The 12,260-nt window shown below is 42.9% G+C and overlaps 1 protein-coding gene across 1 annotated transcript in view; it reads left to right on the top strand.

Annotated features, from left to right (window-relative positions):
• Positions 1-333: 333 nt before the first annotated feature.
• SLC39A13 (solute carrier family 39 (zinc transporter), member 13) overlaps positions 334-12,260 on the top strand; it is a 12,621-nt gene continuing 694 nt past the window's right edge. Inside the window, exons 1-8 of the mRNA XM_009999524.1 lie at positions 334-601; positions 893-1,006; positions 2,495-2,613; positions 4,736-4,888; positions 9,859-9,948; positions 10,318-10,368; positions 10,570-10,702; positions 10,833-10,932. Coding sequence (XP_009997826.1) covers positions 334-601; positions 893-1,006; positions 2,495-2,613; positions 4,736-4,888; positions 9,859-9,948; positions 10,318-10,368; positions 10,570-10,702; positions 10,833-10,932 — 1,028 coding nt within the window. The remainder of the gene's footprint in view (positions 602-892; positions 1,007-2,494; positions 2,614-4,735; positions 4,889-9,858; positions 9,949-10,317; positions 10,369-10,569; positions 10,703-10,832; positions 10,933-12,260) is intronic.

Genomic DNA, 12,260 nt, shown 5'->3' with positions numbered 1-12,260 from the left:
TTCTTTGAAGCCTTGGGACACTGACAAGGGTACTTGGAGTCCTTGTCTAGTTCATCTGAGGGGAGATGCTGAAAGCCAGACTCTTTCACAAGATGTCTCATGTGCAGTTTCATACAGCTGATGATAAACAGCCTCTCTGTCCTTTAGTGCTGTGTGGAAATCAGGAAGAGTTTCAGGTGTTCCTTGTGAGGATACATACCTGTGCTGAGGGAGGGGATGGTGTGACTGAGGCCTTTCCCCTGGGGTGGTGGGAGGGAGTCGTGGGCACACTCTCAGAATTGCTCTTCCTTGCTCTTTTCAGAGACCAGGCAGCCCAGCTGAGACCACTCAGCGATGACAAAACACAAGCTTCTGCTTGATGGCACTCTCTCCTTGTTTCTGATCGTGGCCTGTGAAGCTCAGCAGCTCCCGAGGACTCATGTCACTGCTAGTTCTGGTCCTCTGTGTGAGAAGGAGGCAGAGTCCTGGGGAAACCTTTTCAGCAGTGAGCGGCTGGATGCTTGGATCTGTTCCCTCATCGGCTCGTTCATGGTGGGGCTGAGTGGGGTCTTCCCCTTGCTGGTGATCCCATTTGAGACGGGAGCCGCTCTGCGGTCAGAAGGTAAGATAGAGAGTCCTTGGACGAGTGCAAGCCCTGCACAGAGCTTGTGCAAAGAGTATTGTTTGGTTTGCACCCTGCTTGTTCCAGGACCCTCCCACATACTGCTGTCCCAGCCGAGTGGTACAAGGGCTTTCTCTTGCACTCTAGCTGTTTATTTTGGGCTCTCTCCTTTGCAAGCTTGCTTTGCAGAGTCTTCCAGTTTAGGTCGCAGCTGGGGATGCCTTGGCTCCAAGCTGAGTTGTGATCAGCTTTTGTTTCTTCCTTTTGGTTTTGTGTTTGGTTTTTTTTCAGCTGGCTCACACCGTTTGAAGCAGTTGTTGAGCTTTGCAATTGGTGGACTACTGGGCAATGTGTTTCTGCACCTGCTTCCTGAAGCCTGGGCTTACACATGCAGTGCAACGACAGGTATGAAAGCTGTGTGTGCCTAGGACCAGCCTGTGCTATGCCTACTGCTGACTTTTTTGAGTCTGTTCCATTTTGAAAACATAAGACCAGCCAGGCTACATTGGCCCAGAAACTAGCCTAGGCTGATATCCTCTGCAGTTCTCCAAAGATTTAATTTTCCTCTGTCCTTTCTATAAGGAAGGGGAATGCTTCTTGAACCTGATGGGAAGTCATGGATGTGTATGTGGTCTGGTACATGAATGTGTGCACCATCTCAGGTGGGGATTCTGCCCCATCAGATGCATCTTGTCTATAAATCTATAACAGTGTTACTCTTAGAGCTTCTTTCTTGGAACTAACTGGGGCCCCTCCATTGGACACTTCAGTTTATGGGAAACCAAATGTGTTGGCTCTTAGTCTTTGCTCAAGGAGAATTCATGGAAAAGTGTCCATGAAGCCATTACTAAGATGGCAGAGGAAGAGCAGGAAGGGGAAAAAAGAAAATGCAGGTGACAGAAATCTGCATTTGCCAGTGAGCTAAACATTGGGTTGGGACAGAGCTTGTGGTATCAGTGTATCTCCTGCACGCCTCAGATAGCCAGAGTTGTTGAAACGTGTAGTGATGATACCTCTTGAGCTGATGGCAATGAAGGCAAGTGCTCTTGCCACCTGGTGAGAAACCAAGAAATCATTTCCCTGCTGAAAGTGTGAGAGGTGGAAAAGGATGTCCTGGGTTTCCCAGACTTCCTTGCACCCATGTCCTGGGATTTCAAATCTTCTGGGCCTTCGGTCATCTTCTTTCTCATGGCTCTGGCACTACCAGCAGAACCTGCTGTCCTTTTTTTCCCCCTTTCTCCAATGGTTCCCAAATTACTTTGTCTTCCTGCTCTAGCTTGTTTGCTTCTGCCAGGCTGTCCTGAAACGTAAAAGGTTTCCTTGACCCATGTAAGCCCCATTACAGAGTCGTTCTGTTCTTCCACTGCAATGCCATCTCCATTTCTGCACTCAGGCTGAATGGATGATTATCTAACAAGCTTGGCTGTAATTGAAAAGAAAGTTCATAGCTTTGGGCTTAAGAACTTACCCAGGTGTGTCAGAAAGGGGAACAGCTTCATTAGTGGCAGGTTTCATGTCAGGACTTGCTGCACAGTAGATACAGCTGCAGGATTTTTGTTGATGTAATCTTCACTTGTCTGTGGAGCTCAGGGAAATTCCCAGTGTTGTCAGGAAATATTCTGGACTGCACTATTGAAGCAGAAGGAGTTGGGGGAATCTTACTCAGAGTGTCCTGTGACAAGGATATCTGTTAGATCAAGAATGATCAAGTTAAATTAATTTGCTGTGAGATATGTTTGCTCCTTATTCCTCACAGGAGGTGTTTCCATTGTTATTTATTTATTTATTTATAATTGGGGGGGCAGGTCTTGGAACCACTAGTTAATAAAGGATGGGTTGGGTTAACATGGGAAACATTGTGTACTTGATGAAAATTTCTCTGTTATCCCTTAGGAGTAGGGCAGAGCTTTCAGCAGCAGAAGCTTCTGGGTCTCTGGGTGATCATTGGTCTCCTGACCTTCCTGGTGCTAGAGAAGATCTTCCTAGAGAAAGAAGAGGAGTGCCCTGGTGTGGTAAGTTAGCAGCCAGAGGGGAGGGAGTGCTGTTGTGTTTGGAACACTGTACTAAACACCTCATTTACCCTATCTGACAGGCTCAGTGAGTGATCCTGGAGCTGTGAGTAGCTTGTCAATGCCCTTTGGGACCTTTTTGCCACTTCTTTCACACTGGGCTGTAGAAGGTGTTTCATCTCCAGGCTTTGGTTTTGTGGTTTTAACTGAGACTTCTCACCTCTGGGTTGGTTTTGTTCTTCATGTGGTATGTGTGAAAGATAACTCCCCTTTTTTGGGGACTGGGAGCTGTAGTGCTCTGCAGATGAGATTTTTGCCAAGTCCGCCTGGAGGGATGAGGGCTTGATGATGTATGTTCTTGAACCATCATGACTCACTCTCCTTCTGGGTCCTTAGTCAGGACACTGGAAGTTTTTGTTGATGTAATCTTCACTTGTCTGTGGAGCTCAGGGAAATTCCCAGTGTTGTCAGGAAATATTCTGGACTGCACTATTGAAGCAGAAGGAGTTGGGGGAATCTTACTCAGAGTGTCCTGTGACAAGGATATCTGTTAGATCAAGAATGATCAAGTTAAATTAATTTGCTGTGAGATATGTTTGCTCCTTATTCCTCACAGGAGGTGTTTCCATTGTTATTTATTTATTTATTTATTTATAATTGGGGGTCAGGTCTTGGAACCACTTGTTAAACTGGGATGGGTTGGGTTAACATGGGAAACATTGTGTACTTGATGAAAATTTCTCTGTTATCCCTCAGGAGTAGGGCAGAGCTTTCAGCAGCAGAAGCTTCTGGGTCTCTGGGTGATCATTGGTCTCCTGACCTTCCTGGTGCTAGAGAAGATCTTCCTAGAGAAAGAAGAGGAGTGCCCTGGTGTGGTAAGTTAGCAGCCAGAGGGGAGGGAGTGCTGTTGTGTTTGGAACACTGTACTAAACACCTCATTTACCCTATCTGACAGGCTCAGTGAGTGATCCTGGAGCTGTGAGTAGCTTGTCAATGCCCTTTGGGACCTTTTTGCCACTTCTTTCACACTGGGCTGTAGAAGGTGTTTCATCTCCAGGCTTTGGTTTTGTGGTTTTAACTGAGACTTCTCACCTCTGGGTTGGTTTTGTTCTTCATGTGGTATGTGTGAAAGATAACTCCCCTTTTTTGGGGACTGGGAGCTGTAGTGCTCTGCAGATGAGATTTTTGCCAAGTCCGCCTGGAGGGATGAGGGCTTGATGATGTATGTTCTTGAACCATCATGACTCACTCTCCTTCTGGGTCCTTAGTCAGGACACTGGAAGGTGTTCCTCACTGTTCATTCTTCTTGGATGTGGCCTGGACCAGACATTTGTTCGAGTAACTTTGTGTGGCAGAAGGGGTTTGTGGTTGACCTGGTAGTACTAAGTAATGGTTTAGAGGAGAGTCACTTGGCCACAAAGGGACAACGTAGACAGAGGTTCTAGATTTAATTCCAAGATAAAGAGCTAGTCCTCTGACATCTGCATAACTCCTAGCAGCAACTCCTGTAGACTGTTCAGTACTTGCTGTGCCGTGATGTTTGAGAGGTGAAGCTGCAGGTCAGGCACTGCATAAGAGCAGTTAGGTGTTACTTTGACTCACCATGAGACTTTAAAATCTGAAAGGAACTTAGTCTTCTCATTTACAGAGAGACTGAAGTCTGAGGTAAACATTTTGTTATTTGGAAGCTTACGTTCCTTAGCCTTGGTTATTCTGATGCACTGTAGAGAGCAAGACTCTTTTTTCCCCTCATCCCCTGCCCAGATGGAGTTGTATTTCTTTGGGAAGCAGTCACCAGCAGGAGGGGCAGGCTCAGTCTGTCCTGTTTCCAGTGGAACCTAGCTCATGCCAGGCTGTGACTCCAGTTCCTCCTTTCTATTTCTATTTTCCTTCTCTCGATGGTTGGGAAGTCCTTATTCTTGTTGTCTCACAGTGCAGATGTCACAATGCTCTCTGAAATCAGTCTTGTTTCTGGCAGTTGTTGGTATTAAGCTGGGATACCAAAGCTGCTGGTTTGCATTGTGAGGAGAAAAGGATTACAGGTGAAGACTTGATTTCTGACCCTGATTCATGCTCATTCTTTGCTGACAAAAAGGCAGTGACAAGTTGTTTTCCTCTAATTTAGGGCTGTGATTCCAAAGCACCAGGTGGAAAGGTTCCCAATGGAAGTGGCTACCCGCTGCCAAAGGTGGCAGGCCAATCCCAAAGAGCAGGAGCAGGTTCAACTCAGTGTAATGGCTCCTCTCTCCAGTCTTGTCCAACGGACAACAGAATCAAGGTAAGAGACCCACAAAATCACCTTCACATCTTAATGTCTTTCGGCAGATATTTTCAAAGTCAATCAGGTGGATGACTTGTCTGTGGTAAGATCTAAGTGCAGAACTCGGTGTTTGAGTGAGTTGTGCTTAAATGTGCTATGTCAAAGTGTCTGTCCAAGTCCCACCAGTGAGGAAATAGCAGATGTGGAGAAAATCTGCACTGCAGCTTATGCAATAGAGGCAAAGTCACTACTGTGAAGGTGTAAGTCTGATGATGTGCATTTTGGCTGAATCCTGAGGCCAAAGTGCATACTTTCACGTTTTGTTACATATTTGTTTGCTTAAAATTTTGTGCCATCATTTCTCTGTCCTCTAGTGCCTGCATTGTCCTGATTGTGAGTGGCATGTTTCCTTTTAAGACACCTTTTTGGAAATGTTTGGGCAGTGGAAGCTATCCACTGTAAATCAGAAGTTCAGTTTCCCAGATGAGCTGTTAATCTGCTACCTAAAAGGGCTTCTTGTCCACTTGTGCCTCCGGATGTGTATTTGCCATCACTTCCTTTGTCCTGGAAGCCTATTCAGGGAGCTAAACAGGCACATAATTAGCTTTTTCTTTCTTTCTTTTTTTTTTTTTTTTTTTTTTTTTTCCTTTTCCATAGGTTTATTTTTCTCCTAACTTAACTTCTTGAATCAGCTTCACATGTAGACAGGCACCTGTAGCACTGGGATAAGGGACTACTGTACCACTGGGCAGTGACTAACCTTTAGATTGGCTTTGCTTTCAGTTTTATGTTACTATCTTTGCACTGCAGGAAGCCCTGTCTGAGTGAGCATTACAAGTTAGAGAATAAATTACTGCTTTGCTGAAGCAAACTCAAAAACTCAAACCTATAATTTGAGTTTGAAGGCCCAGGAAAATGTGCAAGACCGTAGGAGAGTAACTATGAAGAGAAAGTGTGGTTGCATGAACTGGCCCAAATCTGGATATGTGGTCAGTCAGAGGCTCTTCAGTCTTTCTCCTTTAAATTTCTTTTGCTGTGACTTTATAGTATAGTTCTTACTACACAATGTGAAAGATATGCTGAGGTCAGTGGGTATTTTGGTATCTGTCACATTCATTTAATCTGCACAGAACACCGCACAAACTACAAGATGCGATGTAGGTGTTTCTAAAAGTGAGAATGGTGAAGAAACCAGTATTATTGGGTTATGAAACATTGTGCTATTATTTTAGAAAGTTTTATATAAGGAACTACAGACTTAGAGGATGGTTAGTCTACAATTGATTTCAAATAGAAATGAAACACTGATGGGGGCCACAATTGCGCAGGGCAACCACCTTTGGTGGTTTGATTTTTCTAAGTGACTATTCATAAAAACACTGCATTCTCACATTTGCAGATATTACTATATTATTTAAATGGCACATTGTGACTGTATGAGGTCAGTGATATGAGTTAAATGGAGTAATTTCATCAAAAGAGCTGAATTTTTAATGTGTTTTGATACATGCAAGTATTAAGAAATAGGTTAAGAGAGAGAGAATGCAGATCATATTTATAAGATAGAAACAGTTTCTAGGAAGTCAGTGCCCTGGAAAAAGGTACAAGGATCACAGTAGGAAATTTGTTTAACACATTCTTCCATTGTGATGGTACAGACAGGAGAATGGGTGAGTAGGAAATAGTATGTAACAGAAGAGGCAAGTGTTCCTCTTTCTATTATAGCAGTAATGAAACAGCTATGTGACTTTTTCCAGCACTGTTATTCACAATATCCAAAATGCTACTGATAATTTATAAAAGGGTCAGGAAACAGCTGAAATAATTGTTTTAGGTTTGCAGCCCATGAGAGTGAAGAAAACCACTTACTATCTAGATCTGTAGATGTGACAGATCAGGAGTGACTTAAAGTATATAAATACCCATGTAAGAGGCATGACTACCTTTGAATAGTTAAGGCTATACCAAACAGTAGCAGGCAAGAAATCAAAGACAGCTCTAACTGGAGGTAACTTCCAGTGGAACAACTTACCTTAGAGACGTAGTAGATTCTTTGTGGCTTGTGGGTTTTAGGCTGTCATTGAAGCTGCTTTCTACAGAGTACACTATAGCTTAAGAAACAATGGGCTTCGTGCAGAAATGGAATGAGATTCTTTCAGTTTTGTTATGTAGGAGATCTAGACAACCATGGAGAGCCCTTTTAGTTTTAAAATCCCAACACATCTGTTCAGTCTTAGAGGCTGTTGTGAATATGCATGAAATAGAAACTAAGGAGTTAACATGTTGATTTACTTTCTACCTTCTGAGCATATAATCTGAATATTTTTATAGTCTTTCTGGTAGGGGGGAAATTATCAAAACTAGCAAGATATTTCTGCGTTGTTAGCCTGTTTCCTTAGGCAACAACATAAGCAGTCATTCCATCTGCCTGTCCATCTGTTCTGCCCTTCATTTTCAATAACTTTTGAACCCATAATTAATTTTACTTGAGTTCAATAGAGGATAAAAGTCTTGAGGGTAATCAGATTTCAGCAAGTTCCATAAAAATCAGTCTAGTGGTAGAGGAGGAATGCAAACTAATGCCCCATTGAAAAACTGTGGCAGAACTTAGATGCTGCATGATGCTGGGCAGGTCTGCCTGGTGGGCAGGTCAGCAAGTACCCCCGTACCTGGTGGGGAAGTGACTGTCATGCAGGGCAGGGACATGCAGGGAAACAGCATTGGCTAGAAGTGAGCAAAGTAGGTGCTTGCAAAGAAAAGAAAGCAAGCTATAGCAAACCAGATTTATTTGGTTGTATTATTCACTCAGTAACCTCATTTTTTTCAAAAAAAAAAAAAAAGGGGGGGGGGAGGGTGGTGGAAATACACTATTTAAAGAGACAAAGTCACCCTTTAGGGCTTAATTAGTAAGCTGTAATCTGTCATCCTTTGTCCATATATGTTAGAACTTACGCTCTTCAGGTACTGCTGTATTAATTGGTCCTAGCTTGAAAACTGCAAACTTCCTTTGCACTCAGACATAGATCAGTTCTGGCCTGCATTGCAGCCTTGATTCCCTCACAAGTGAAAACTTTGCAGAGTTCTTTTGCCTTGCTGCTTCTTTCTTTTTCCCTGTGGCACATGGAGTTCTTGCTGATTTGTAGACGTATGTTTTATTGCACAATGACATTAATTCTGAAGCGTGAACATAAACACTTCATCTGGCTGTGCTCTTTATGAGCAACAAGAACATCCTATTAGGAATTCACAGAATGTAAATGTCAGAGGCTCATAACTGCCAAATCAACCCAATTTATTTCTGAGCTCTCCAAGGTTTTGCGTCTTTCAGTGACAGCTTTTGCCCAAGCCACTGACAAGGACTAGTCATAATGTTTTAATCATCAAGTCTATTTTTGTCCCTATCAGTGGTATAGGAAAGCATTTTTGTGTAAAACTTGCATTAGTAATTATTACTAGCTAGTGGGGGAAAAGGCATTCATGTAAAATCCCCAAGTGAAAAGGAGAAATTTTAGACAGTCATATTTGACAAAAAATGAAGAATGAGGAGTGTAACTGCTGTGTTCATGGGTCTGCCTGAATGCATCCCTTTCTTACAAAAGCATTCAGGGAACTTCTGCATCCATTGTGGAGATGTTACTTAATTTATTACTTAAACATGATCTGTAGTTAGGCTTTGCTTAATTCTTAATATTAGTAATCAATGGACTTTTTAAAGTTCAGAGCCTATAAAGATGTCCAGAGATTGTGCACTAGAAGTGCTCTGCAGAAAAGCGATGCTTTGGAGAGAGACACTTGACAGAAAGTACCATCTGAGCTGTGGCATTTAGATAGCAGGAAGAAAAGGTGCCCCAAGCAGAGTCTGATAGGAGGAAAGAGCAGAAGACAAAAAAGGGTTCTTGAAACCCATCTCAAGCACTTGCTTGAAACACTTCTCCAGCTGATCTTGGGCACCTGATGCTATGGTAAAATAAGAGATTAATGCCTCACAGTTTCTAGACAGTCTCTCAGCTCACTGGATGCTGCCCTGTATCTGGAGATGCCAGCCTAGTTCTTGCAGTCCAGAGATAGCCTGATTGTTGGCTGACACCTGGTTTGATGATAATTTAATTAGCAGTGCTGTATAGTTAACTGCAGTATCTCAGGACTCACATGCAGTAGTTATTGTTAAATCTCATTGAAAAAACCTGTGAACGAAAGAGCTGGAGTGGCACTCTCATAAATCACTTGAGGTCAAACACTCAGAATTTGTCTGGAGGTGACCTTAGTTCTCATGATAGGGAAGCCTAACATGGAGATGGACTTGTGAGGAAGGAAGCTGCTTTATGCTTAGAAATTTAAGAAATATGTTTACATGCAAATGCACATACTTGCTGTCCAGCCTTCTACTAGGTGTTTTTTTTGTGACTGTCATCACTATCTTCTCTTCTTATTCTTTAAGGGAAAAAGCAAACCCACAAGCACAAGCTTTTTTAGTACAATGCTTGAAGATTTGTTTAGTTATAAAAAGCAATTTCGGCAGCATTTGCTCTGTTGCATTGTTCTTGCCATCTTTCAAAGAGGAGACATTTAACACTTGGATATTGAAGTACATGACTAGAAAACAAGATCAGATCATATTTTAAGCCAGTCAGCTGTATAAATTAGTCAGTGTTACCTGAAATTGATTTTATTTAGAAATTAATATATTCTTGTATTTTGGCTTTCTCCTTTTTCTTTCTCTTTTTCTGTTTGTAGAGCTTTTTGTCATTTGCATAAGATGATTATCCTAATCTCAGACAAGACTTGCCTACCCTAAATCTTACTCTAAAACAGAATGTAACTTTTAATTTGTACTTGAGCACTGACATAGTTTAAGATCTTCACTAGAAGTGCCATGTCCTGCCCTTTTCCATTGGATCCTGACTCCGTATAACCTGTGCTTATCATGTGTTTTCTTTCATCATGTTATATTTCCTCCTTTATGATGGGGCTCTTCCTTCTCTTTGCAGATCAGTGGGTACCTCAATCTGCTGGCCAACACCATTGATAACTTTACACATGGCCTGGCGGTAGCAGCCAGCTTCCTGGTCAGCAGAAAGGTAAGGTTTCTGTCTCCAGCTATGTACTGAACTGGAGGCCTGTTCTCAAGTGTGAGGTAATGTGCAAAAAAGCCCCAAAGATGTGAGGAATTCCCTCCTATTTTCTGGAAGTTTCTGAGAAAATGAAGACTACAGTAAAAAGCAACCCTATTGTGACCCTCTGATGCAGAGCTTCTTCAAGCTTGGGACATGTTAATCATTTGTACTGGCATTAGGGGAAGGGTTAACTCATCTTCCCTTTTGTTGAATAGTTCTGAACTCTGAGTAACAGGTCTTAACTTGGAGGAAGGGGCCTTGATGTGCTGTTGAACATCTCATCTCTCAAAGCTGGAGGTCTGCTTCCTAATCACCTTCTCTCCTCTGCTACAGGTTGGGTTCCTAACCACAATGGCCATTCTCCTGCATGAAATCCCACATGAGGTGAGAGGGCTCTGTGTCCTGCTGTCATGAGGGATTACAAGGGTGCTTCATTTAGTAAGAGGAGGGCTGGGTCTGGTTAACATTTTCTCTTCCCTTTGAAAGTTGCTCCCTCTGAGAGACTTACAACGGGTTGTTACATCTTGTTACTGGTGGGCTTTGTGACTGACAATGCTAGTTAACTGTCGCTCTTGGTTTTCTCAGGTTGGAGACTTTGCAATCCTACTTCGGGCTGGCTTTGACCGCTGGAGTGCAGCCAAGATGCAGCTTTCCACAGCTCTGGGGGGAGTTCTAGGAGCCTGCTTTGCAATATGTGCTCAGTCACCAAAAGGAGCAGGTAAAGCTCCCTGGGACCTCTGCAGGAATAGGAGGAGAAGCCTGTTGTCTCCATGTGTGCATCTTCTTTTCCTTCTCTGTTCACTCTGATGACTTTGTCCCAGTAACAAAGGCTTTCTGGTTTTGTGCAGGTGAAACAGTAGCTTGGATCCTCCCTTTCACTTCTGGAGGATTTCTCTATATTGCCTTGGTAAATGTTGTGCCTGATCTCTTGGAGGAAAAGAATCCTTGGTAAGTGTTCCCTTCTGTTCTTGCTGCCAAGGAGCAGGGATATAACCCTTCCCTATGCCTATTCTGGGAAGCACATGAATGCCAGCTTTCCAAATCCCACAGGCAAGGCTGGAATCAGATGGATTGCTGTGCTAGCTAATGTGTTTATGGGACTAAGAAGACCCTCTTAAAACATGAGAAGCTGCAACTGGGTCAGTCCCAAAGATTGTGCTATTGCAGTATGTGGCATGACCAGCCTGAGCACGTTGCTCAGAAACATATCCAGTAAGGTGATCTGTGTCTCTCTTGTCAGCTTCTGGCATTTAGGGACTGTTTGAGCCAGGGCCCCGTAGAGGTGTGTGTGTCCTGTAACTGCACATGAACTGATCCTTCACATGCTTTTCTCATCCCTTTTTGACCCTGCCTGTTACTTTTGGCTTCTGTGATCTCCCATTAGCAGCAAGTTGGTGTAGTTTGACTGCACTGCGTTAAATGATGCTTCTTATTATTTGTTTTCTAGCCTCTTGCTTATTAATTTTGATTAGATGCCGCTCTGTTGCTGTGTGAGTAGAAAATAACAGTTTTCTTCTCTTTATCATTCAGCATTTCATAGTCTGTTTTTGTATCCCACCTCAGTCACCTGTCTTATACACTGGTTTATATATTTTTGTGTATTTGACCTCCCCTCATCTATATCATTCTAGTTTCTTGTAGCCTGAGTAAGGCTATAGCAGGTCCAAATCCAGCTGTGACAGAGTAACGGCCCTCTCACATCTGCTGGCAGAGCTGCCCCTGAATGTTTACTCCTATTTCAGTTGCAATGACACAGATAACTTCAGTAGTTTAAACAAGAGGACTTGGCTCACCCCATTCATTTTGACTGCGACAGTTAAGGAAGTGCTCAAAACACACCTCCACAGTTATATCTGAGAAGGCAGGAATCTTTGGTGAAGAAATATTAATGACCAGCTGAGAGTTTGCTTTTGGGTTGGTAACTTCTTGTGCTGGCAGAGCTGTTAGCAAAGTATGTAGAGGTGGTAGATACATAGTCACTTCAATCCAGCATAAACCTGAGATAGTGCTAAAAGAGTGGCAAAATTCATCAGCTTTTTAAATTATTTTATTTAATTTTCCTAACTGTAGTTGTTAGCTGGATGAAGTCCCTAAAATATCTGTAAACATGCTGCACAAGTGCTGCTTCTATTTTGAGAGAAAGGACAGGACCTTTGTAGCTGCATGATTGAATCAGCTAAAATTGATTTTAAAACCTGAAATTGGGTCTTGCAGCTGAGTGGAACAAATACATGTCAGTTTATAGCCAGCTTCTTTGCTTGGGGTGCTGGGAAAGA

This window comes from Chaetura pelagica, unplaced genomic scaffold, assembly GCF_000747805.2.
Source record: "Chaetura pelagica isolate M959 unplaced genomic scaffold, ChaPel_1.0 scaffold55, whole genome shotgun sequence".
Taxonomy (NCBI): Eukaryota; Metazoa; Chordata; class Aves; order Apodiformes; family Apodidae; genus Chaetura; species Chaetura pelagica.
This window is presented reverse-complemented; position numbering and strand designations above follow the sequence as displayed.